Source organism: Panthera leo, chromosome E2, assembly GCF_018350215.1.
Source record: "Panthera leo isolate Ple1 chromosome E2, P.leo_Ple1_pat1.1, whole genome shotgun sequence".
NCBI classification, from domain to species: domain Eukaryota; kingdom Metazoa; phylum Chordata; class Mammalia; order Carnivora; family Felidae; genus Panthera; species Panthera leo.
Genome location: NC_056693.1, coordinates 7155417 through 7182364, shown reverse-complemented (window position 1 = coordinate 7182364; position 26948 = coordinate 7155417). Strand labels below are relative to the sequence as shown.

At 53.6% G+C, this 26948-nt stretch overlaps 2 protein-coding genes across 3 annotated transcripts; both read right to left on the bottom strand.

Moving 5' to 3' along the window:
* Positions 1–2000: 2000 nt before the first annotated feature.
* Positions 2001–9993, bottom strand: VSIG10L (V-set and immunoglobulin domain containing 10 like). Its single transcript, XM_042918978.1, has 11 exons — positions 9867–9993; positions 8956–9786; positions 8229–8522; positions 7784–8068; positions 6615–6869; positions 5888–6166; positions 5360–5656; positions 4402–4515; positions 4031–4185; positions 3246–3311; positions 2001–2552 (listed from the first exon to the last, which is right to left on the bottom strand). Exons 1-11 carry the CDS (start codon positions 9904–9906, stop codon positions 2460–2462), a joined length of 2709 nt encoding a protein of 902 aa, XP_042774912.1. The 5' UTR covers positions 9907–9993; the 3' UTR covers positions 2001–2459.
* Positions 9994–13080: 3087 nt separating this feature from the next.
* On the bottom strand, positions 13081–26935 carry ETFB (electron transfer flavoprotein subunit beta). 2 transcript variants are annotated; one of them, XM_042919355.1, is made up of 7 exons: positions 26917–26935; positions 26125–26198; positions 18759–18917; positions 18488–18646; positions 16565–16627; positions 13851–14009; positions 13081–13294 (listed from the first exon to the last, which is right to left on the bottom strand). In XM_042919355.1, the coding sequence occupies exons 2-7, from the start codon at positions 26179–26181 to the stop codon at positions 13124–13126; spliced, it is 768 nt and encodes a 255-aa protein (XP_042775289.1). In that variant the 5' UTR covers positions 26182–26198; positions 26917–26935; the 3' UTR covers positions 13081–13123. The 2 variants fall into 2 exon arrangements, with proteins under 2 accessions (XP_042775289.1, XP_042775290.1); XM_042919356.1 differs by lacking the exon at positions 26917–26935 and having other exon boundaries at positions 26125–26265.
* Between the last annotated feature and the right edge of the window lie 13 nt (positions 26936–26948).

Genomic DNA, 26948 nt, shown 5'->3' with positions numbered 1-26948 from the left:
CATGGAAGATCTTGGGTCTGTGGGGATAGCAATGGTGGGGAATGTAGAGCCTGAGAATGAAACAAACGCTGAAATACAGAGTGGCGGGGGGAGGGGGAGCGAGCTAAAGAAACTGAGTCCACGATGCCATCATTTGAGTAGCTGGATCAAAATTTACCTGATGCCCACTTTCACTTACATAAGCAACACAGCCCCCTGTGTGTAGAAGCCAACGTGTGTTAGGTTCCTCACTCTGGTGATTAAAAAGGAAATGAAAGCTCTGATACACAAATGACATCAAGGATCCAGGTACCCAGCACCCCAGGCTTCACCTTTCCAGAAAGATCTAAGAGCTCTATTTCCCAAAGGCCTCTTTCACCCCAATCTTTAACCAGAATACCTCACATCCTTTCCTTCCCGGAGACAGATGCTGGTTGCCCTTGCTTTGGTTGTTTCCTCCTTCTTTGCTCTCAGACCCGCCTCCCACGACACAGGCTGAGATACTCGGTTTCCCAGCCTCACTTGCAGTGACGTGGCTAGTTTGGGGTCAATAAGGGGACTTTGCCAGTAGGCTTCCAGGAAAGTTTTTTCCTCGCTAGTGAGGTTGGTCGAGGGAAGGGGTGTGGGAAGGGAACCTTGCTCGCTTCCTTTTGCCTTCAGATACAGTTGTGTGAAGAGGTGATGCCTGGCACTGTGGCAGCCATCTTGCTACATAAGACAATATGCCAACCCACTGGGGGTGGCCGAGCAGGATGTAGAGAGCTCAGGTCCTTGATGGGGTCACTAAGTTGCTGAGCCAGCCTGAAACCACCATCCATTTTGCCACCATTTATTTTGTTTCTTGCGGCCAAGGGAATCTTCATTGATGCACTCCCTAAATTTCCAATGAGAAACCCAGCTAAAAAAGAAAGACATCATTGGGGACAGCAGCTGCAAGCCCAGCCTTTCGCTGGCACCGAAATATGTGCAGTATTTATTGATTGCCTGCTATGTGCCAGGCTCTGTGTTAAGTGCTGGGGATAAAATGACACGCACAGTCTCTGCCTTCCTGAAGTTCTCAGTTTAGAGACGGAGTCAGAGGCTAAACAAGTATTTCTGTATTTATGTTCGAGGAGCAGAAGGGTCAGGGTCAAGGCAGGTTAGGGTCATGGGTTAGGGAAGGGTCTCCTAAGCTTGTAATGGTTACATTTTTAGGGTTTCTGGACCTGATCCCAACATTGGGGAGTTCCCCCTGTGAGAAGTAAAGGAGATGATTCATTTTCAGAAATACCAAATAAAAGCTGTGCTAATTAACAATAGATTTACAACCTATTGGAAATAGTCCACCACAATGGACTCCCAAACTCTTAGACACTTCACTTCCTGGTTCTTCCCCTCTCAGCTTTGCGGGCTTTGCAATGGGCATGTGCCAAAGAACAAAGGGAGGAGGGACTGAAAGTCTCTGCATCACCTCAGGGAATGTACATTTATTCCATTCAGTCTACTGTTTGCCTTATATGGGCATAGGCAGCTTCCGGGTCAGGCTGTAACCTCTGTAGTACTCAGCCAATGAGGGACCAGGGGAGGGACTTGCGTGCTAGGAGATAAATCGTCTGCTGTAACTGCCCCGAGTGTGCCTGTCCGTCAGATACTTCCTCTTGCAAGAACGTTGATTAAAGCCTCGCTTCACTGTGCTCTGAATCTCCACATCCCTCCTTTGATTGGGTTGATGGGCTTCTTTCTAGCAGCCCAACACCAAGCAATTCTCAGACACCAACTCAATTCTGACACTCTACCCAGAGGTAGGATCAGATTCTCCAGGTGAAGGGTGCAGTTCTACGAGATTACCACCTCCACACCCCACTTCAGACACCAGCTGCAAGCCCCAAACTGCTACCTGTGCTCCTGACCGACTGGCTACACATTGGAAGTTCCAAAGACCTCTTCCTTAGATTTGGTTAATTTGCTAGAGTGGCTCACAGAACTCAGGGAAACAGTTATTTACATTGATCAGTTTATTAAAGGATACGATAAAGGACAGGAATCAACAGCCAGACAAAGAGATACACAGGGCAAGCTCCCAAACAAAGGAACTTCTGTCCCTGTGGATCTTGGAGTCCAGCTTAGTGGTACGTGGGAGCACTCTGGTTCACCAAGAGTGGAAGCTCTCCCAAAATGGACCAAAGCACTGTTCCTATGGGTTTTCATGGAGGCTTCATTATATAATTATGATTGACTAAGTCACTGGCCATTGGCTGATTCAACCTCCAGTCCTTCCCCCTCCTGGAGATGGGTCTGAAAGTTCCAGATCCCCCATTTGCAGGTTTTACCCTCCAGGCAACCAGCCCCGCCTTTGGGGGCATCCAAAAGTCACCTTCATTAATAGCAAGAAATGGATATTTTGCTTTTATGGCTCTGAATCATTTTCAGAAACCGTGGATCAAGACCAGATATATCTGCAAAACATATTTTGGTCATCTGAATGACCAAATATATATTTCCTATAAATCACTGAGGTGGATGGCACAGGGCAAAAAGTGGTATTTCAAGCAGAGCAACCTCTGGGGCAAAGCCCTGGAGGCCAAATCCAGCATCTGGTGAAAAAAAAAAAAAGCCTTGTGTTAATCAAGGAGCAGGGGTGAAAGTGCAGGAGGGGGTGGTCAGAGGCCAAGAGGCCAAACCATAAGGCTTTGAAAATCACAGTGAGGATGCAGGAAGATTTCTGAAGGGCAAAGGGCAGCCACGGAAGGGTTTAAAGAGAAAAGGACACAGTCTGAGCTGTTTTAAGATGAAGACCCTGGGGACGCCTTAGCGGGCTCAGTCAGTTCAGTGTCTGACTTCAGCTCAGGTCACGATCTCACGGTTCATGAGTTTGAGCCCTGCGTTGGGGTCTCTGCTGTCGGTGTGGAGCCCGCTTGGGACCCTGCCTCCTTCTCTCTCTACCCCACCCCCACTTGCACACGCTCTCTCTCAAAAGTAAACATTAAAAAACAAAAAAAGACAAAGACCCTGGGAGCTGCATGGGGGTGGCCTGGAGGAGCAAGTGGACGTAGGAAGGCCCCTCGCTTGCCTAGAGGGTGTGCAAACCACACTGGTAGATCAGCGGGGGTCTCTCCCAGCCCAGGAGCCACAGCGGCTTGGTTGTGCAAATACAAGTGGAGTCTTCTGCACTGAGAAGGAGACAGGAAGTCCCACTTTCAGGGTCCAGTCTTTAGTCACAGCAGGACAGGATGGCCCTGCCTACCAGGAAGTCCTACCCAAAAACTCCTGTGCAAAGCAGGTCACACCTGTGTGGCTGCCCGAACAGTCCTTGGGCCCCCACCCAGAGAGATGACTGGACTGGGGCCAGTGGCCTGGAAGAGAAAGGAAGGGAAGGAGACAACCTCAGAGGTTACCCTGAACGTGACATGCTGAATGTGACATGACTCACGCTTTTCTAGCGCTAGCTCACGCTATTCAGAAATTAGCCGGGTTCCCTTCACTTGCAAAAGGAGAATAAAAAAATGTTCACCCACCCTTGGGAGAGACAAGACATGCAACAACCCAGCTTTTTCAGGGAAGAAGACATTCCCTCCCACTTCAGAAAGAAAACGGGAGTTTTGCCAATTTTTATGGAAGAGTGAAGGAGTATTCTCTCCTTTGGAGGTAAGCTGGAATTTCACTCTTAACATGACAAAAATTGGGTGGGAATTCCTGTCCGATTTCTATATATTAAAAAAAAGGGGGGGGGGGGAACTTACTAATTTTGTAAACCAACAAGTAAACCTGGAGGAAGAGAACTCAGACCGTCTCCTCTCCCTGATTAAAACGTAAAAGGGGAGACCGGGTGGCTCAGTCGGTTAAGCATCCGACTTTGGCTCAGGTCATGATCTCACAGTTCATGGGTTTGAGCCCCGCGACAGGCTCTGGGGTGACAGCGCAGAGCCTGGAGTTTGCTTCGGTTTCTGTCTCTCTCTCTTTCTCTCAAAAAGTGAATAAACGTTAAAAAAAATTTTTTTTTTAAATACAAAAGCAAACAAAAACCATAAAAAGTTCTACCCCTATTCCAGAAGGACACTGGGGCACCACTCACCTGGTGAGCCTTGTTTGGGCTAGGGTCCTCCAGCGGGACTTTGAGGGGCAGAGGCAGTGGGGTCTGCACTGGGGTTACACTCTGCATCTTCTTTTCCAGTGGGGGAACCACAGGTGGCAAAGAGGGGGGATGCTTCTTTTTCTTCAGAGAGTCTCCTGGAAAGAGGAGGAGAAACAGAAACACGCGATTGGCTGTACCAACATACTAACCCAGCCAATGAGCAGGGAAGCAAGGCTGAGAGGCGGAGCCTTCCTCTGATTGGCTGATATGGAGGTGGAGGCGGGATGAATGACCTGTGGCTGCGCTGATTGGTTCAGCCAGGTCTCCAGCGGTCTCTTCCTAGGGACCCTCCCAGATGGCCCCTCACTTACCCCTAAAGCTGCACAGGCAGCAGATGCACAGGTAGAGAAGCGCTGCCAGGAGCGCCAGGCCCAGTAGGGAACCCAGGACGATGCCAGCAATGGCCCCTGGGCTCAGGGTGGGGCCTGGAAGACCAGAGAGGATAATTAGAAGCAGGAAGAACCAGAGCTGGAGCCAAGTTTCCTAAGCTCCCTGCTCCAACTATTTTATAGGACCCAAGAACCTGGGACCCCAGACTCTTGATTCATTGTGCATTTACTGAGTAACTGTGGTGTGCCTGGCACTCTACTGGTAACGATCCATTGGTGAGCAAACCCAGATACCTACTCTCATGGGGATTCATTTTCAGGGAAATCAGAAATGAAGGCACAAATTAATATCCTAAGTATGGGTTATGCTATGACAAACACTAAATGTGCTATGACAGAAATAATGTGCTATCATAGATATAGAGTCAATCTTCTGCAAAGACTCTTATTTCCAAATAAGGTCACATTCACAGGTACTGAGGGTTAAGATGTCAATATCGCTTTCTGGGGGAGACACAATTCAACCAATCAAGTCAAGATGAGATCATGAGGATGGGCCCGAACCCAACCGGACTAGTGTCCTTACAAGAAGAAGACAGAGGTGCGCACACGGAGGCTGTGGAAAACTGGAGGCAGAGACCAGGGCGCTGCAGCTACAAGCCAAGGAACTCCAAGGATTCAATCCAAGGACTAATGGCCATTATCAGAAGCTGGAAGAGGCCAGAAAAGCATCTACCCAGAGTCCCAGCGGGAGCACGGCCCTCATTTCCATTAGAAGGAGGACTGCTGAGTTGTGAGAGAGTATCTATTGGTCGAAGACACCCGGTTCATGGTACTTTGTTAAAGGAGCCCCAGAAAATGGATACAAGCAGAGAAGGGGGATAAACGAAACAGACTGAGGGTAGCAGCCCAGGAGAAGCCTCCAGCAGCCCCAACTCACGGGCCTGGTAGACTTGGCTTTGTGATGGGGTCCCTGGCTGGCCCCCCAGGGTGGGCAGGATACGGAAGGCCCAGGTCTCAGGGTTCCGATGAGGAAGGGGCACCACAGCTGACCGCTCCTGAGGCTCCAGGGTGAGCAGGGTGATCCAGTCCCTGTAGGTGGTGGCTCTACCCAGGTTGGGGCCTTCTGGTCGTGCCTGGACCTCAAAACCACTGATCAGGGCCCCGCGTTCCACATCCCAAGTCAGCACTGCTGCATCCCGGGTTCTCTGCAGCCTCCACGAGGAGACGGAAGGTCCTGGGGGAATTAAGGTGGGGGCTGGATTTGTGGGTCCTAGATGGGAGAGGGAAGGGGGCCGTGGACCTGGACCCATAGGTCCTGGGGTAGAGGGTCTGGAGAGCCAGACTTCTAGGCCTACAAGAGGAAGGGGACTGAGAGCTTGGACTCTTGGATCTGATGGAGAAGGGGCTGGGGACCGGGTTTGAGGGAAGAGAGGACTTCTGGGTTCTGGGAAAGGAATGGACTCACCAATGAGGGTGATCTGGTTGCCCCCGGCACCCAGCGCCCCGCTGCACAACACGGAGTAATTTCCCAGGTCCCAATCCAGGCTGAAGTTGCTAATGAGGAGCCTGCGCCCATCTGGGCTGAGCCGCAGACGACCCCCTCCTCCTGGGGCCACGGGCCGCCCTTCCCGGGCCCAAGATGCTCTGGATGGTGGAGGACAGCCAGTGACCTCCAGCGCCACCTCTGCCTCCCCCGACCGTGTTTCCTCCACCGCAGGACGAAGCAGCACCTCCCGAGGGGCCTCTGCAGGTAGAAGAAACCGGGCCGAGTCCAGACCTGACCCTGGAGTCAAAGACCAAGTCCTGCCCGCTTTGGTGAAGCAAAGAGCTGTGAAACCCCAACACGTTAGCCAAATGAGGAAGCACTGCCCATGTCTCAGTCCATCATCACCTGATCTCCTTGGCAAGGACTTATTAGATACATACTATGGCCCAGGTGCTGGACTGAGGAACTCATATTATTCTCAACCATTTATTGCTCTGGACACGTAGGAAGATGTCAGCCCTCCTCCTGGGTCCAGGAAAGAAACTGTGGCCCCTTCCCCTGCTTGAGGTATCGGTGCTTCTGTAGGTTTGAAGACAAAGGAAATCTCTTTTCCTGGAGTTAGAAGTCCGCCTTTCTCATTTCCTAAAGGAGCTAAAATGTGTACCCCTTCCCCGGGAAACAGGAAAGAAACCCCACCAGCTCTCACCCGGGGTAACCGTGCAGGTGCGCGTGGTCACCAGGTGGCGAGCGAGGCAGGTGACGGGGACGCCGCTGAGCCGGGGGTGAGCGGGGACAGCCGCCTGGAGCGCAGAGGGCGCCGGCCCCGCGCGGACGCCTTCAGGGAGACCCTGGAACTGTAGGGAGGCCGCGGGGACCCCGCCGGGCCACGAGCAGCGGAAGCGGAGGCTGCGGTCCCCTGGACCGCCTTCCACTGAGCACTGTGGGGACCCCGGAGGCAGATCTGTGGAGCAGAGGGAGAGAACAGGGGCTCGGCCTCTCTCCCCTCGCCCCTCCAGCCCCTCATCTCCGCGTGTCACGCCCACCCCTCTTCACCTGGACCCGCCCCATAGGCGTCCCTTTTCCCAGAAACTTCCGGGCTGAGTGGGCAGCGGCAGCCCCACTGACTGCCCCTCTCTCCTAGGAAAACATCTTTGCACGGATTTCTTTCCTTGCAAACATAACCCCCCCCCCCCTTCCTTTCTAGTCCTCCTCCTTCCACCAAGTTACTGGGAGCCATCAACCAGACATCTATGCCCCTACTGGTGCGACACCCCTCCCCCCGACCTCTTCTAAGATAACTCGGCCCTTTCTACAATGGCCCAGCCCCCTTCTCTAATGACTCCTCCCCTTTCCCCAGGTAATTTTTAAAAAATATTTATTTTGAGAGAGAGAGCATGAGCGGAGGTAGGGGAAAGAGAGAGGGAAAGGCTCCCAAGCAGGTTCTGCGCTGTCAGCACGAGCCCAAGGTGGGGCTCGATCTCACTAACTGTGAGATCATGACGTCAGTTGAAATGAAGAGTCGGTAGCTCATTGACTGAACCACCCAGGGGCCCTCAGGTAATTTATTTGCTGATCCCACTTAACTGGCCCAAGCAACTGAAACTCCGTCCCTTTCCGGCCTCCACTCTTCACCATTTGATCCTCCTCTTAATTTGTTGAGATTGCTCCTGGCCCGGGAATCTGGCCCCCTTCCCCTCTCGTGACCTTCCTCACCCAGTCGAACAAGTCCCGCAGGCCCTCGTTGGCCCCGCCGCTTTTCCCGGGCATCCCCGCCCCTTTTACGGGGAGTCTCCTCCCTCCCTTGCCGGCCCCGCCCCTCTGATGCGGCCCCGCCCCCTCGGCGTAGCCCGCTCCGTCCCGCCCGGGCCCGCTCACCTGCCACGGTGAGGTTGAGCAGAGAGCGGCGGCGGCGGCCTGTGCGCGGGTTCGCGGCGAGGCAGGCGTAGGCGCCGGCGTGGCCCGGCCCGACCGCGGGCAGCAGGAGACGCGGGCCGGCGGGCACGGCGGCCTCCGTCGGGTCGGCCAGGCTCCACGCGATGTCTGCGGGCGGCCGCGAGGCGGCGGAGCAGCGCAGGGTCACGTTACTGCCCTTGGTGACATAGAGGGCGGGGGTGGCGTCGCGGTCCGAGGAGACCTTGATGACCGGAGGATCCGGGCCGTCTGGGTGGGGGAAGGGGTCGCAACCGGGAGAGTTGGGGTCACCCGGGACTCCGCCACGACCCGCGAGGACTGGACCTCCAACAAACCCCCTCCTCCCCAGGAAGTCGGGACCCCGAGCGCCCAGATCCTAGCCCCCGACCGGAGGCATACCCCGACTCACAGAAGACACTGACGTCGGCCGCAGCCTCAGCGTGGCCGAAGGGGCTGCGGACGCGACAAGTGTACCGGGCGTGGTCGCTTCGCACAGGGTGCCCGATGAGCAGCTGGTCGCCCTCTGTGCGGATCCGCGGTGGCTCCGCTCCCTCAGGGTCCGCTGCCTCCAGGGTGCGTCCGTCCCGGCTCCAGCTCAGCTCCCCGCGACCCGGCCCCCACCCTCTGCAGCGCAGCCGGAGTTCGGCCGCCCCCTCCTCTATCTCGGGGGCCTCGGGCTGCACAGACAGCTGGGGCACGGGCTCTGGGAGAAGGGGAATGGGCTCAGGACCCGGTCCCTGGCCCTCTCGTCCCCCAGATCCAGGACTCCAGGCCCCGGCCTTCACTCCTCACACCCAGGACTTCAGGGCCCCAAGCCCAGGATTCCTCCTTCTCAGGGACCCACTAAGTCCCCCAGGGCCCGCCCCCCGCCCTCCCTTCCGCCACCCCCTCTTCTCCCAGAGACCCGTGATTCCAAGCCCCAAGGAGTCTTGATCCCCAGGCCCAACTTCTCTCAAGAACCCCTGTCTTGGCCCCCAGCCCCTATTATCCTTCCTCCCTCTAGCCTAGAAGTCTTCTCTCCCCTGTCCAGGAACCCCTTCCTCAGGGGAGAAAACAGGTCAGACAGCAGCGATCTGCCCAAAGGTCTGGCAGAGCAGACCCTGCAGCCTGCACTCTGGACCTCAGTGCCCACTTACCATATACACCCACCATGAACTCCCGAATCTGCCGGGAGACCCCAGCCCGAATGACCTCAGCAGTGTAGACCCCAGCATCCTCCAGCTGGGCAGAGGCAAGTTCCAGGCTCCCCTGGGCCTGGTCAAACCGTAAGCGGTCCCGGTGAGCAGGATCCAAGCTGATCAGGGGGGCCCCCGGCCCCAGGCCTCCAGCTGCCAGCACCTTGGAGCCTCGGCGCCAGACCACCAGAGGCGCAGGAGGGCCAAGGCTGGGAACTGGAACCAGAGGGAGCTGGATGGTGGTCCCCACTAGTACCGACAGAGGCCTCCCCACCTGCTGGGGGAAGCTTTCCACTGGGTGGGCTACTGCAGTTACTTTGGATTCGGGGTTCTGGGCAGATATTTTAAGGTCCTGATCCTTAGGGGAGAATTGTGAACCTGGGGTCTCAACTTCAGTCTCCAGGGCCTGAGCAGAAATGTTTGAAGCTGGGGTCTTAACCGAGGACGGCTCTGAGTTTTCGGCAGGAACTTGAGAACCCAAGATATCAGAAAATACTTCGGAACCAGGGACCTCAGGGACGGTAGGAGGATCCGGGCTCAACTTTTGGCCCTCAGCAGAAACGTTTGACCTAGGCACGTCGTTAAAATTTGAGGCCTCAGGAAACCGTTTGGAATGAGGGATAGCAGCAGTGGTTTTTGAACCTGGAGACTGCTCTGGAAATTTCCAGTCGGGGGGTTTCATGGAGGAGACTTTCGAACCTGGGCCCTGGAAAGAGCTTTCTGAGTCCAAGGAGAAATTGGTTTGCTGAACTCCAGAAGAGGCTCTGTGGGTGATGACCCCTGCTCCGGAGGCTGCAAGAAGAGGAGGGGAGGGCGTTGGGGAGCTGCCAAGAGGGCGGACTGGTGGGGAAGGGGCTGTGCAGGGGACTTACCCAGGAGCAGGAAGAGCAGCAGAGCCCGTGAGGTGTCCATGGTGCTGGCCGCACCTGTGAGGACACTGCAGCGAGACTCCAGGACCTGCACCTGTGCCTCCCAGGTCGACAAGTCCGACAGGACTGGTAGCTTCCTGGGCGGGGAAGGAAGCCAGACCCAGAGGGAGGTGCCCCCACCCCCAATCTAGTAGCAGAGCCAGCCACCCCCACCCCACTGGTCCTCGTCAGCTGGTCCCATCTGACTCTGCTCTCCCCACACGCGAGGTGAAGATGGCGGGAAAGGAGTCCCAGTGGAAACGTGGTGGTAGCAAACCCGTGGGGAAGGCAGCCAGGAAGACTTCCTGGAGGAGGGTGAGGTGACCCTTCAGAGAGTCCCACCTCTGATGGTCTTGGCCTCAGTTCAGGCTTCGAGTCCACTCTGTCCTGCCTGCAGCACCTGCATTTGACCCTGCTCCTGCTCTGCTCCAACTCCTCCCATGGCTCCCTGCTGCCCTCAGAACCAAGTCTCAATTGGCTCCCTCCCACCCAGTCCCTCTCCAGAGACCCATAGCTGCATCTCCGTGCCCCCCAGGGCCTCAAGTGCCCTGCATCCCCCTAAACTCAGCGTCTTCCCTCCAACACAACCCCCTTCCCGGGCTCTCCATCTCAAGTGCCATTGCACCACCTACGCAGAGGCTGTGGGGCGTCTTCCCTCCTCTCTCCCCCTCCCCTCCTGCTCTGCCCCCTGAATCTCTGTCACAGCCTTACCTCTGGGTTCCCACTGGCCAGACCGTAGCACAGGCCCCATCCGCTCTGCCTCCTCCCTCCAGCCTCCAAATCTCCACCAGTGCCAGTCCCTGGATCCTCACATGGCCCCTCTTTCTGCCCCTGCCCCTCCCACAGCTCCCCTGTGCCCTCAGGAGACATCCAAGGACCCTTCCAGACCCTGAGTGGCCCAGACCCACCCACTCCAGCCACACCCTCCACCCTCTCACTCTTTGAATACCCTGCCATTCTCATGCCCCATCTCTCCCCTCCCAGATTTGCAGGCACTCTTCTCTACCTGGAATGTTCTGGTCACTCCCTGCCCCCCCCCCCCCCCCGCAACAACTTGTCCTGCAGCCTCACCTGATTAAGAATCATAATAATAACTACCACTTCTCCCGTGCCAGGAACCATGCGAAATGCTTCCCAGGCATTATCTGGCCAAACACTTCCAAACACCCTATGAGCTGGGTGTCATTATCCTTGTGTTACAGGCTAGGAGACTATGGCTCAGAGAGGTCAAGGGACCTGGAGGAGGTTGCACAGCCAGAGAGAGGAGGTGGGCTTTGGCTCAGGATGGCCAGACTGCTCACTCCTTCAGAAAGCTACCACCCCATGGGGCATCTGGGTGGCTCAGTCGGTTAAGTATCCAACTTCGGTTCAGGTCATGATTTCACAATTCGTGGGTTCGAGCCCTGCATCAGGCTCTGTGCTGACAGCTCAGAGCGTGGAGCCTGCTTCAGATTCTGTATCTCCCTCTCTGTCCCTCCCCCACTCATGCTCCATCTCTCAAAAATTAAAAAAAAAAAAAACATAAATAAATAAATAACATTAAAAAAAAAAAAAAAAAAGAGAACAGAAAGAAAGAAAGAAAGCTACCACCCCATGCTGGGCTCAGGATCTCTGCTCAGCATCCAGTCCCCTGAGCTCACCCAGGGAGTTCTCACCATGCTGATGGTAATGACAAGGGTAATAATACATAGTGAGCATTTTCTATGCGTTAGGTGTGGTTCTGGAGGTGCTACATTAATTCCCTCAAAACCTCATGGGGGAAGTTTTGTAACTTAAAGATGCCAGCAAATTCCTCCCTTACGGAGTCTATGTCCCCTCCCCATGGATCCAGGTAGACTCTTACTACCAGACCAAGAGACTACAGCAGAAGTGATCCCGTGCCAGTGTCTGCATGGAGGCCCAGAGACGGGCATAACCCACCTCACAGGTCATAGAACACTCCCTCCTGGAAGCCAGCCACCATGCCGTGAAGAAGCTCGAGCAGCCCATGGGAAGGAATCATGGCCCCTGGTCAACAGCCAGCTCAAGCCAACAACCCCAGCCAGCCAGCATGCAGGCCAGGTGACTAAGCCATCTCGGACATGTATCCCCGGGCCCCATTTGAGACCCCAGCTGACGCCGCGTGGAGGAGAGGCGAGCTCTCCTGCCAAGCCCTGCCCAGCTTTCAGATGTATGGGCAAAATAAATGATTGGTGGTTTTAAGTCAGCGAGTTTTGGGGTGCCTCGTTATGCCACATCAGCCAACCAGAACACGGGTATTATTACTAACGCCACCTGAGGGAGGAGGAAATCGGCGTTGGGAGAGTAGGAACTTGCCAGGGCCTCAGGATCCAGACCCCAAGCCCTTAACCACTACACTAAGCTCTTACTATTTTGATCAGCCGGATGAGGAAACCAGAACTCAGAGATGCACGGTAACTCACTCAAGATCCCACAGCTGGGAAAGTTGAGGGAGGATCTAAAATCACTGAGTCTGGGGGCGCCTGGGGGGGCTCAGTCGGTTGAGCATCTGACTCTTGATTTCGGCTAAGGTCACAATCTCACGGTTCATGGGATTGAGCCCCGCGTCGGGCTCCGTACTGACAGCACAGAGCCTGCTTGGGATTCTCTCCCTCCCTCTCTGCCCCTCCTCCGGGCACGTGCACACGTGCTCTCTCTCAAAAATAAATAAATACACTTTAAAAAAATAAAATAATAAAATCAGAGTCTGACTCCAGGCCCCGGCTCTTCATCCCCACCTTACATGTTGTCTGTGTCCCCAACCAGAACCAGAACTTCCAGCCTTGCTGTCTCCTGTTCCCCAAGTCTCCACGGGGGCCTGGCACCTGCGAGTTCCCAGCAAAAGCTCTGCAGCGTGACACCCCCTCACTGATCTTCGTCTTTCAGGAATTCAACTAGGATGCCATCTACCTGGGAAGTCTCCGACCCCACATTCCAGGTCAGACGCCCCAGGTGAGCTCCTAAGTGTGTGGTGTCACCTCTGCTTACAGCTGGCTCTGCCCACGTCCACCCCAACCCCCCCCCCCCCCAACATGGAAGCTTCTCAGGGACTGGATGTGACTCACCTGGGTCCCCGGCGTCACCCAGCACAGGGCCTGGCACACGGGAGACTTAAGTAAATGTTTGTTGAATGAATCAAAGAACAGGTCTCCACGGAATGAGTTAACAGAGACGGTCGTCGGGAGGGTCATAGTTTTATTGCTGAGTGTCAGGGAAGGGGCTCAAATCCGCCCAATCTCCCTCAGCTTGGCCACCAGGTCCTCCGTGGTCTCCACCTTGACGCCGGCCGTGCGCTGGGGCGGGTCCTCCACACTAACCACGGAGAGCTTGGAGGTAAGGTCCACACCCAGGTCTCCGGGCTTGATGACCTCAATCTTCTTTTTCTTGGCTTTCTGCACATGGGCAGTGACAGTTCACAGGGCTGCTGAAGCCCTGCCCAGCCTCCCACAGCCTCCCACCCACGAGTGCCATGTCTGCAGAACCAATCCCATTGCCCAAACTTTTCTAGACCCCGCTAGCCAGACAGACGTGACCTACTGGGAAGCCCTTCTGCTGAGGGTCCCTGTTTAGTTAGCTGTCTTGAGAAGCCCTTCAAGGGCTGAAATGGACTGGCAAACTCAACCTTCTAACTTAAGGAGTCCGGCCCATCTGACCCACGGAACCCACCCTTCTGAGATGACCCACTGAACTCTCTCTGGTGGCTGAGATGATCCACTGAACCCTTCCTATTGGCTGAGATGATCCACTGTACCTTTCCTATTGGCTGAGATGATGCCCTTCCTATTGGCTAAGATGGCACACTAAACTCTCCCTATTGGCTAAAATGACCCAATGAACCCATCCTACAAGCCAAGATGAACGGTAAACTCTTCTTTCCGCAGGGTGATGATCCTTTCCTTCGTACAAGAAGTCTCTGGGCCCTCAGTGACCCATCTGCTAAGTGCTCACCATGATGTTGGGCAACGTGGCATAGCGAGGTTCGTTGAGCCGCAGGTCGGCGGTCACCACGGCAGGCAGCTTCAGGCGCAGGGTCTCCAGGCCCCCGTCAATCTCCCGCTCCACTTTCACCTTGTCCCCTTCCAGTGTCACCTGGGAGGCGAATGTGCCCTGGGGAGATGGGAGGGTGGGTGAGGTTAACTGACGGCAGGCACAGAGCGACGTGAGCACATGCACAGGTGAGGGAATGAATGAGAGAACAGAAGAGAGTCCTGCAAGGTAACCTTTAGACATCAAGTTCACAAACAGGAAGATGCCACAGAAAGGGAATCTCAAAAATCTGTACTTTCACTGGCAGCCAACGTGTAGGTCTTAATGACCTGAACCTGCCAGTTAGGTTCCGACCTATTATTAACCTTCCTTAATCATGATGAACACGTATTGCGTGTAAACAACTTCAGCGCACTAAGTCATCAGGCCCTCGGGAACTCTATACGGGAAACGCTATTATCCCCACTTTACAGATGAGGAAAATTGAGGCAGGGCGAGGCTCAAAAATGTGCTGTCGCCCAAGAGCTGGCAGTCTGGCTCTAAGCTCCATGTCATGCTCCCACTACCCACCATTCTGTCCCCAGGAGTTCCCTTCGAGGCCCCTCTGCTGGGGTAACAACAGACTCATGTGCTCACCTTGACCCTGGAAACATCAGCTGGGACCCCATCTTCTTTGCTCAGCGCCCACGCCCACACTCTCGCCAACGCCCCTCTGTGCCTCAGTCCTGAATCAACATCTCCTGATGTACCTACACCCTCTCTGTCTAATCAGCCCGTTGTCTCCATTCGCTCACTCACCGGACAAACCTTTCAAGTCTTAGCCGGGATGTTCCGTCACCCCTAGTCTCATCCGAACACCCCATGAGCCAGCCCTGGGGATACACAGTGAACATGACCAACGAGGCCTGGGCTTTCGGGGGCATTTATCCTGGCCGGGAAGACTGCTGGTAACCAAGTGACCGGTAACCAAGTATAACGGCAATCAAGTGGACTCACGTGTCTTCTGAGCATGTGAAATGTGGCTCGTGTGATTGCGGGATGGAATTTTTCATCTTACTTTATTTTTTTTTTTTTTAACATTTATTTATTTTTGAGACAGAGAGAGACAGAGCATGAACAGGGGAGGAGCAGAGAGAGAGGGAGACACAGAATCCGAAACAGGCTCCAGGCTCTGAGCTGTCGGCACAGAGCCCGACGCGGGGCTCGAACTCACGGACCGCGAGATCATGACCTGAGCCGAAGTCGGACGCTTAACCGACCGAGCCACCCAGGCGCCCCTTACTTTATTTTTTTTTTTAAGTTTGTTCGTTCGCTTGTTTGTTTGTTTGTTTGTTTGTTTAGAGAGCATGTGCGTGCGTGCATGCATGCAAGCGGGGGAGGGACAGAGAGAGGAGGAGAGAATCCCAAGCAGGTTGTCAGTGCAGAGCTGGATGCCGGGCTTGATCCTACGAACTGACAGAGATTAGCACCACCCCTGTGCAAGGATGACACACAAATTCGTGAAGTGTTCCGTATGTTTGATGTAAATTTTAAAAAATAAAAAATAAAATTAAAAAGAAAAAAAAAATGTGCAGTTTATTGTAGACCACTTACATCTCAACAAAGCTATTTAAAAAAATACTCAATGCGATCACTGGAAAACTTTGAAGAGTGTTTGGAACAACCTGGGTGTGTGAATCTACGTTTTCAACTGTGGATTTTAGGAATCTAAATTAAGTATTTCTGATGAAAATTCAGCATCTGAATGGAGATGTGCTGTAGATATAAAATCCACCCTGGAGGGGTGCCTGGGTGGTTCAGTCGAGTACTCATCTGACTCTTGATTTCAGCTCAGGTCATAATCTCGTGGTCTCTGAGTTTGAGCCCCATGTTGGGTTCTGTGCTGACAGCAGGGAGCCTGCTTGGGATTCTCTCGCTCTTCCTCTCTGTCCCTCCTCCACCCTCACTCTCTCTCAAAATATAACTAAACTTAAAAAATAATAAAATAAAATAAAATAAAATAATTTAAAATAAAATAAAATAAAATAAAATAATTTAAAATAAAATAAAATAAAATCCACACTGGATTCTGAAGACGTCATACAAAAAGAAAAAAGAATATGACAGAGCTCAGGAGTTTTTATATTGATTATATGTTAAGATGATAATATTTTAGATGTGTTAGGTTAAATAAAATATTATTGCAATTCATTTTGCCTGATTCTTTTTCCTTTTTTAATCTGGCTGTGAAAAATTCTAAATTACCCAGGTGGCTCGTGTTTCTACTGGACTGGCAGAGGTGGGGAGTGGGGAATCTGGAACCGAGGAGGGGACATGAGGATTTCATACAGGGTGGGTAAGGAAGGCCTCTCTAAAGAGGTAATAACTGAGCACAGACCTAAAGGAGAGAGTGGGAAAGGCATGAGGCAATCTGAGGGAACCATGTTCTGGGTTGAGCAAGTGCAAAGGCCCTGAGGCAGGGATGACGTTGGTGTGTGGTTGGAGAGTGACAGGGCTGAAGACAGAGCACCAAAGGCCTGGACGAGGCCTGGCGTCCTGGCTGTGCACTTCTCCTTCCTGCCAGCAGGAGTAGCCATCCTTGCACATGCCTTCCTCCAGAAAGGCAGGGACAAGGGTGGCCCTGTTCTGAGCCCCCAGGTCTAGCCCCCAGAAGGTACTCCTCACTCCAGCCTCACCTGTGGCCAGTCTAGAAATCCAGCGGTCATCTGCCCCGTCTGGTTACAGTCATCATCGATGGCCTGAGTGGAGAAAGAGAGAAGACTGTATGACAATGGGTCTTTTCACATACCGTTTGGGCCTTTGTCTAGATGGGGATTAGCAAACATTTTCTCAATATCATGCGGTCTCAGTCACAGAGATGCAACTCGGCCACGGTAGTACACAAGCAGCCGTAGATAGAAATGTGCCTGTATAAAGCAACAAGCGTGGTGGTGTTCCAATAAAGCTTTATAAAATCAGCGGTGACCATGGGCCATAGTTTGCTGACTCCTGGACTAGAATGATCCCATCCCTTCACTTGGGCCTGGTGAGAGGCAGTCACCTGTCCAGGGGCACACAAGGACATCTGGCATCCCCAGTGCCAAATCTTTGCCCCCTGTATAATTCACAGAAGCCTCCCATGAGCCAGGACCCGGGCCAGCTGCACTGGGGAACTGAGTGAGTAGGAGCTATCCCCTGACCCTAGTGATTGGTTCAGGGATTGGTACTTGACTCAAGCTGGACCAATGAAGAGTCAGCTCTGGAGGTGTTCCTGGAGCTCTTGGGAAAGAGGCTCTTTTGTTTCTGCTGAGGTTGCTGGGCTCCTGAGATATGGGCCTGGAGGTGCAGAAGGTAAAAACAAGATAGAGGAGTAGAGCCTAGAGCTGACATGTGAACCTGGATCAAGCCATGCCTGAAGCTTGATTATATGAGCTAACAGGTTCACTTTTTGGCTTCTGCCAGTTTGATTCTGACCCTGCCACCTACAATAAAGACTGTCCTGACCAGTTTATCCTGTATCTTCCCAGTTGGAGGCCCTGGTCCCAGAAACTGTCCCTGACAACCAGGACAGGCAGGACATGAGTCTGAGACCCACCAGAGAACGGAGGGGGCATCAAGAGGCCATGATGCCAGCACCAGTGTCCTGGGGCGCTGGTGAGAGACCTGGGTCCCCAGAGCCCTGAGCCTACCCAGACTGTGCCTTTTTGGCCTGTTCTCTGGTTAGGCCCCCTGCCTCAGCTTACTGACTTCTACTGATTCCTTTGCTGTTTGTCATCTCTCGTTTTCCACTGTCTGACTTGGGCAGGACACCCAACCACCTATATAGACTCATCAGCCTCCGCCTCTCCCCAGGGACCGATCCAGCCTGCTGGGATCCCTGTCTTTTCCCACCAGGGCCCTGGCTCTACCTCTGAGCCTCCCGTGCGATCCCAGTGCCCTGTATGATCTCTCAGTCTCTCACATTCTTTCTCAGCCTTCGTCCCTAAGCCCCCGCCCCTAGATCTCTCCCCTCCCACTGCTGTCTTCTGGGTCTCTTCTGAAGATCCTCTGCCCCTCCCTGGGCGAGGCCACAATGTCTATCTCAAATGGGAGGGTGTGGGCAGGCTACCCAAAGGAAGGCTGTCATTTGCCCGGCCTCCAGAGGGAACAGCTGAGCCAGACTCACACCCACCTCAGGGGGTAGGTAGCGTTCTAGCTCAATGTTAGCCTCCAAGCTCCTCCCCAAGCCCCTGGCCTCCAGTCTCTCCCCTTCCAGCCTATTCCTCACAGCCTCAGTTCTTCCAGAACTTTCCTCTCTGTCCCTTCCAGCCAGACCCCAGCACCACCTTCACCTCCTCTCCGCCTCCCCTCACTCCCTGCAGCTCAAGCGCTGCCCCTCCAGCCACAGGTCTCTCTGCTCTGTCCCATCAAGCCTCTCCTTCCCCCACCCAGACCATCGCCCCAGCCCCCAGGGCTCCCACTTTACCCCATAGGGCCCCCCCCCCCCCACCGCCCGTCACCCTGTCCACCCTGCTCAAACTCTCCACCCAGCCTGGGTCCCCTGAAGCCTCAGCTCCTGCCCACCCCGCCGCCAGTCCTGAGCAGGAATGGGGACGGGGGGGAGGGATGGGCACACTTACCTGCTTGCCCAGCAGCACCAGGTCTACCTTCTCCTTCTCTGCCAGCTTGGCCAGGACCCGGGCCACCTGCAGGGGACCCAGGCGATCTGCCTCTGCAGCTGGCACCTCCACGTGGATGCCTCGGTCTGCGCCCATGGCCAGAGCAGTGCGGATGGTCTCCTGCCAGGAGAAGGGACTCGGCTTGGCTTGTAGCCCCAAGGGGTACCCAGGAGCCTGGTCCCGTCCCTCCTCCCTCAGACCCGGGACTCAGGGTCCCAGCACCCTCTCCCACCTGGCACTGGGCAGGCCCACAGCTGACAGCGATGACCTCTTTCACCAGCTTTTTCTCCTTGAGCCGCACGGCCTCCTCCATGGCGATCTCACAGAAAGGGTTCATGGAGTGCTTCACGCCATCTGTGACCACGCCCGTCTTGTCAGGCTTCACCCGGATCTGCCCAGCCAGGAAGGGAAGGGCCAGGGTCAGGGGATCGGGGAAGGCAAGGGCCGGATGGGGACGACAGGGAAAGGGGCAGGGCCTTGCCCAGGGTCCCACAGGCAGGTGTAGGGTCACCTTCTCATTGTGTCATTCAGACATGTGCTAAGCACCGGGGACCTCGAACATCTCGTCACTGCTCTGTTCCTTGGGCCTGAAAGCATGTTTCGCCAATTTCCGTTTACCATAACCCACGGTGAGAAATGCATCTTTGATACTCGGGAATATATTACAAATACGTAACATATACTTGCATGCAAATACGAATGCCACCAGAATGTGAGGTTTGCTGAACAATACTTACCCTTACTTTGCACACCATACCCTGACATTTCCTTTTAATTTTTTTAAGGCTTTAATTTCTATTTGAGAGAGAGAGAGAGAGGGAAAGAGACAGCGTGTTGAGTGGGGGAGGGGAAGAGAGAGAGGAAGACACAGAATCCGAAGCAGGCTCCAGGCTCTGAGCTGTCAGCACAAGCCTGACATAAGGCTCGAACTCACGAACCACGAGATCATTACCTGAGCCAAAGTCAGACGCTTAACTGACTGAGCCACCAGGAGCCCCTATGCTGTACTTATATAGATTTACTATCAATCTTCTCTCCCTTAGAATGTCAAGTCCCTGAGGACAGGGATTTCTGTCAGCTCTGTTCACGACTGTACTCACAGGCCTAGCGTGGCACCTGGCATACTGTAGGTTCCTGCACAAAAAAGAACTTGTCAGATGCATGTGTAAGAACCTGCATTAAAACCGCTCAAACACTTGTAGGGGCGCCTGGGTGGCTCAGTCGGTTAAGTGTCCAACTTCGGCTCAAGTCGTGATCTCACAGTTTGTGAGTTCGAGCTACGCGTGGGGCTCCGTGCTGACAGCTCGGAGCCTGGAGCCTGCTTTGGATTCTGTGTCTCCCTCTCTCTCTGCCCTTTCCCCTCTCACGAAGTGTCTCTCTTTCTGTCGAAAATGAATAAACATTAAAAAAAAAAAAAAAAAAGAACTGCTCAAACACTTGTAAACAGCATAGAAACTAAAATACAAAAGGGGCAACTGGGTGGCTCAGTCAGTTAAGCGTCCAGCCTTTGCTCAGGTCATGATCTCATGATTTGTGAGTTCGAGCCCCACATCGGGCTCTGTTGTGACAGCTCAGAGCCCGGAGCCTGCTTCGGATTCTGTGTCTTCCTCTCCCTCCCCCACTCGTTCTCAGTCTCTCTCTCTCAAAAATAAATAAAAACATGAAAAAAAATAAAACACAAAAGCCCTCTTGTTACAAAAATAAAATCCAAGACATAGGTCTCCCCTTTAAACAGGAAAGCAGCCCCCCGCAGTAAGAGGCTGGCTGACGGGCCAGGGGGCTGGTGGAGGGCCCCGAGCCCACTCTTGCTCTGGCAAGACCCCGGGCACCAAGCTGCCCACGCCCAAGCAGAAGGGGATGAGAGCCCTCTGGCACCGGCACCAGGGAAAGGTGCCCGCTCATCTTCTCCACGGAAGACCTTTCAAGCCAGAGAAGATTTGAAGCTTTGAAAATACTGTTGAGTTCAATTATCTAAGTCAGGAAACAATGGATGGTCTCAAAATTCAGTGCCGGTCTTTTTTTTTTTTTTTTTTTCCAAATTATTTTAAATAATGAGGCTTTATCAGTCAAAGGAGATGAGTCAGGACATCTGTCTCTTAAAGATGCAAACTATTAACGTTCAACAGAAACAGCCATGACCCCGACAGGCATTGACTGCCCCGAGGGCTTTATTACATGCATGAACTCATGTAACTGTCCTGACAGCCTAGGAGGTTAGTTACTGCCATTCCCATCCCTATTGTACAGATGGGCCAACTGAGGCACAGAGAGGCCAAGGGCCTTGCCCAGGATGACACCACAAGGAAGTAGAGCCTCACTCCAAGTCTGAGTTGGGAATCGTGAGACTTTCCAGGCTGCCAGATGGGCCCTCGAGAGGTAGGAGAGCCAGTCCTACTATCCGTGGCCCACGACACAGGAGCAGGTGTTCGTAAAGGGACTTCTGAAGGCCGTCCCTGAACTCTTGACACAGCTCAAGGACTTCTCTGTGATTCAGGACGGCCAAGGCCAGACAGTGAGGCGGTGGGCAGGGAGAGATGCCCACAACCGACGGTCAAGGTGGTGGTCAGGGCTGAGACCCTTCTACGGGAGATCGCGTCTGGGGCAGGCAAAGAGGACCAACATCCTCACGGAGGTGACAGGTGTGACCTGAAGGAAGAGGAGGTGCCAGCTATCCCAAGCGCAGAAGGAACAAGGGGAAGGGGAAAAGGCCGTGTCCTCCCAGAACTGAGGAACACATGGCTGGTTGAGGTAAGGCCCAGAGATGGAAACAGGTTTTCTGGGGCCTGAAGTTTCCATCCTTTGGAGGATCTGCTTTAAGAAAATGCAGCTGGGGCACCTGGGTGGCTCAGCTGGTTGAGTGTCCGACTTCGGCTCAGGTCATGATCTCACGGTTCATGAGTTTGAGCCCCACGTCGGGCTCTGTGCTGACAGCTCAGAGCCTGGAGCCTGCTTTCAATTCTGTGTCTCCCTCTCTCTTTCTGCTCCTCCCCCACGTGTGCTCTGCCTCCCTCTCTGTCTCTGTCTCTCTCAAAAATAAGTAAATATTTAAAAAAATAAAAAATAGGGGTGCCTGGGTGGCTCGGTCAGTTAAGTGTCCGACTTCAGCTCAGGTCATGATCTCACGGATCGTGGGTTCAGCCTTGGGCTCTGTGCTGACAGCTCAAAGCCCGGAGCCCGCTTCGGATTCTGTGTCTCCCTCTCTGTCTGCCCCTCCTCCACTCGTACTCTGTGTGTCTCTCTCTCTCAAAAATAAATAAACATTAAAAAAAATTTTTTTAAGAATAAAATATGGCACAAAAACAGACACATAGACCAATGGAATAGAATAGAAACCCCAGAACTAGACCCACAAACGTATGGCCAACTAATCTTTGACAAAGCAGGAAAGAACATCCAATGGAAAAAAGACAGTCTCTTTAACAAATGGTGCTGGGAGGACTGGACAGCAACATGCAGAAAGTTGAAACTAGACCCCTTTCTCACACCATTGACAAAAATAAACTCAAAATGGATAAAGGACCTGAATGTGAGACAGGAAACCATCCAAACCCTAGAGGAGAAAACAGGAAAAGACCTCTCTGACCTCAGCCGTAGCAATCTCTTACTTGACACATCCAGAAAGGCTAGGGAATTAAAAGCAAAAATGAATTACTGGGACCTTATGAAGATAAAAAGCTTCTGCACAGCAAAGGAAACAACCAACAAAACTAAAAGGCAACCAACGGAATGGGAAAAGATATTTGCAAATGATATATCGGACAAAGGGCTAGTATCCAAAATCTATAAAGAGCTCACCAAACTCCACACCCGAAAAACAAATAATCCAGTGAAGAAATGGGCAGAAGACGTGAATAGACACCTCTCTAAAGAAGACATCGGATGGCCAACAGGCACATGAAAAGATGCTCAACGTCGCTCCTCATCAGGGAAATACAAATCAAAACCACACTCGGATATCACCTCACACCAGTCAGAGTGGCCAAAATGAACAAATCAGGAGACTATAGATGCTGGAGAGGATGTGAAGAAACGGGAACCCTCTTGCACTGTTGGTGGGAATGTAAATTGGTGCAGCCGCTCTGGAAAACAGTGTGGAGGTTCCTCAGAAAATTAAAAATAGACCTACCCTATGACCCAGCAATAGCACTGCTAGGAATTTACCCAAGGGATACAGGAGTACTGATGCATAGGGGCACTTGTACCCCAATGTTTATAGCAGCACTCTCAACAATAGCCAAATTGTGGAAAGAGCCTAAATGTCCATCACCTGATGAATGGATAAAGAAATTGTGGTTTATATACACAATGGAGTACTACAGGGCAATGAGAAAGAACGAAATCTGGCCCTTTGTAGCAACGTGGATGGAACTGGAGAGTGTGATGCTAAGTGAAATAAGCCATACAGAGAAAGACAGATACCATATGGTTTCACTCTTATGTGGATCCTGAGAAACTTAACAGAAACCCATGGGGGAGGGGAAGGGAAAAAAAAAAAAAAAAAAAAAAAAGAGGTTAGAGTGGGAGAGAGCCAAAGCATAAGAGACTGTTAAAAACTGAGAACAAACTGAGGGTTGATGGGGGGTGGGAGGGAGGGGAGGGTGGGTGGTGGGTATTGAGGAGGGCACCTTTTGGGATGAGCACTGGGTGTTATATGGAAACCAATTTGACAATAAATTTCATATATTAAAAAAAAAAAGGAATAAAATAAAATAAAAAATAAGAAAAACAAAAATAAATAAATAAATAGAAAATGCATACCAAATCACGAATGCAAAAATCGACTCGGCCTCTCCCCGGGCCTCGAAAGAAACTCTGAAGGGTACAGCCTCATGGGCCAGAACTGAGTGTCACTGGTTGCCTATTGAGTAATACCCTAAACACACAATCACAGACGTGCACACGGACACACACTGAGCACAGCATCTGTTTCTGAGCAAATGACTAAATAAACTTGCATTACTAGTACTATCAATAATCACAATACTCACTGCGTGCCAGCCAACACTTGTTTTTGAGAGAGAGAGAGAGAGAGAGAGAGAGAGACAGAGTGCCAGTGGGGAGAGGGGCAGAGACGGGGAGACACAGAATCCAAAGCAGGCTCCAAGCTGTCAGCACAGAGCCCAAGGTGGGGCTCAGACTCACAAACCGTGAGATTATGACCTGAGCTGAGGTTGGACGCTCAACCGACAGAGCCACCCTGGCGCCCCATAGCCAGGCACTATTCTAAGAGCTTATCCGATCTTCACCGCCACCCAGTTCAGGAGATACTCTTGTTATCCCCGCTGTAGGGTGGAGGAAAATAAGGCTCAGAGTGGTTAGGCAGCTGGCCTGGAGTTGGCTCTGAACCGTTCCTGTGAGGGAACCAATGACTAAGACAGCAGTGACTACGTCAGACAGACCCTCCTCCCCACCCTGGAGCTGGAATTCTGGAAGGAGAGACAGACACTAAAGAGAACAATCAGTAAATGAGAGGAGATTACAAAGAGACAAGAGTATGGGTGAAATTACAGCCAGGGAGGGGACAGGAACAATGGGGGTTGCAACTTTAAGTCAGGATCCAGGGCAGGCCTCCCAGAGAAGGTGACAAGTGAGGCAAGAGTGGAACGAAGTGCATGCACCCTGAGGAGCCACCGATGGGGGGGAGGGGACATCTGGGTGGACAGAGGATCCCAATCCAGTGTGGGAGAAGAGTGCAGAGAGGCAAGCCCAGGGGGCTGCAGGAGTGTCCAAGGACACAACAAGGAGCATGAGAGGGTTGGGACAGGGGATACCAGAGAACCACTAAATGCCGATGTGATTGACAGATCAGCGTTCAGCAGGACAAGGGAGGTACAAGTAGGGCTGGAGAAGGAAGGGTATCCAAGCAGAAGGCCCAGGGGGGACAAGGGCCCAAGCCAAGAAGGGGCCCTGTCTGTCAGGAAAGATTAGGTGGGAGCTATGGAAGCACAAGGGGTAAGGGAGGAACAGGGCACCGTGGACGGCAGAACAGGGGCCAAGGCCGGACCACGAAGGGTCTCAAACACTGAGGGGCTGGGACTTTGTCCTGAGGGTGCTGGGGAGCCTCGGGGCAGCTCCCAGTGCAGGAAGAGCTGTGAGGCTGGGAGAGGATAGACCGGAGGGACAGGACAGCAGCTGACACCCCCTCTTTGTTCTCTCATTCGGCACACACCCATGCCAGTCCCTGTGCTGGATGTGGCTGCGACCCAAAGCCCATGAAACTGGAGCCTGCCGGGTCGGGGAGACAAATACGACCTAGGCATCTCAGGCCATGGAGACCAGGACTGGGGCAGAAGGAGACCCAGGGGGCGACGGAGCCCGAAGGAACAGTTACAGGTCGGAGGAAACCAGGAGAGCAGGTCCCAGGACCCCGAGCAACATCCCTGCCATTTGCTGTCATCAGGCCTCCCAGCTGCTGAGTGAAAAGGGGAGGAGGAGAGACCAGAGCGGGACTTGCCTGCACTTGTGATTCTGACTCTGGTGGCCTGGAGCAGGGTGACCTGGCAGGTAACAGAACCTCCACGGTTCTCAGTTTCTTCACCTGTCCAACGGGACTGATAACACCTAGCGGCTTTTGAAAGCACTGAATGGGTTGATCTCTGTCAAGGACTTGGAGCCCTGCCCCTCCGTAGTAATCGTTCACTACACATGGGCAGTTATGATCACTGAAGCTTCCACGCCAAGCCCGGCTGCCGGGACCTCCTGCCCACCCCACCCCCCAAACTGGCAGGGGCCCTGGTTTCATGCATCCCGAGGCCTCTGGCAAGCTAGGCCCTATGCTGGGCAATGCTGGAGACGCAGAGGTGGAACCTCAGTCTGATGGTGGGGACACACGTGGACGGGCAGTCACCACCTTCAGTCTGCTTTAAGCCAAGTAATAGGAGACACGGGCCTGCGAGACTGCGTCTGATTCACCTCTGTCCAGACCAGCTTCTCTCTGGGGGCAAGCCAGGCCCTCAGAGACGCTGCCCCCAGCCCCCTCATGGAGAATGTGAGTCATTCCACCAGCTCAGTCCGACGGGATTCCGTCTCCAGCAAACACTCCACCCTCCCTTCCCAGCAGGACCTCTTCACTCACCCTGTGGCTACGTAGGGTAAAAGACAGTTTCTGGGTTCCCACAGCGCCCGGTATTGGAATAATCAACGGAGTGTGCAAAGCAGCCTAAAGGTTAAAGTGTGGCTTGTGTGCAAAGCATTTAGTTGGGTTGAGGAGTCAGACAGACCTGGAGCGGAAATCTCAGCTCTATCCCATCCTAGCTGAGTGACCTCTCTGTGCCTCAGTTTCTCCATGTGTTAATAAATAGGGGCCATGACACCTCCAGCAGGTAAGAAATAGAGAAGGTAACTCGCACTGCACCCTATGAAGACAGCGAGTCCAGACTCGAGAAAAGGGAACGGGGTCATGACCCCAGAGGGGCCTGGTCTGAATGAAGAGAGATCTGAAGTCTGAACCTCACAGTCCTTGATCTTTGCCCTCTGGTGTACTTTGACGTTTGGGGGAAGAGCGGGAGAGATCAGAGGTATGAGAAGACCTCCCATACAGTGACCCCGGAAGCACACGGCCGCGGGATTCGGGGAGGTTGGGGGGGGGGGGCGGTCACCTTCACAGCGAAGTCGATGACCCTCTTGACAGCCACGAGCGCACGCAGCTCCGCCATCTTCCTGCCTCTGCCACCTGCCGGGGTCAGTGAGCTCGCTGGGCGCCCAGACCGAGACTTCTCGTCCCGCCCCCGCACCCCGCCCCTCTCTGCGCCTGCGCCCCACGCAGCCAGCCAGTCAACCGCTGTGGTGCCCGCCTCCGCCCCAACAGAGGACCAACCGGAGGCCCGGAAGGGAAGCAGGTGTGGCAAGAGGATTGGGGCCAATAGGGAACGAATCTTGGACAAAGAGGCGGGACCCGAGGGGAAAGGAAACGGACCTAGAGGAGGGGGCGTGGCCGGGAACTAGGGGAAAGGCCGTGAGTGTAGGGAGATGCTCCCGGAGTGGAGTTCCTCCCACGAATTCTAAACTTTTCCCAGTGTCCTCGATTTATCCCCTTCCCCAGTCCCCCGCCTTTTCCTCAACTGTACAAGTCGCCATGCTCGTGTCCCCTACGTCCTCTTGTGTCTCCCCATTTTCTTTTTGCCATGTTCCTCGTCCCATGATCATGCCCCTTATGTTCCCCTATACTCGTTTTCCCTGCAAGTCCCTACATCCCCTCCAAACGACCTTGTGCGCTCCTGACCCCACTACCCCTGATTCCCGTTCCCCCTCCCAGTCCGTGTGCCTTGTCCACTCCAAGCTCGTGTCCCCATGTTCCACGTTCCCTGTAGGTTCATGTGCTTATGTCCTCCCTGAGCCCCCAGGGATCCCCGTGTCCCGGTCCCCCGTGCTCTTCATATCCATGTTCCCACGTGCGTTCGTGTCCCCCAGAAAGGCACACGAG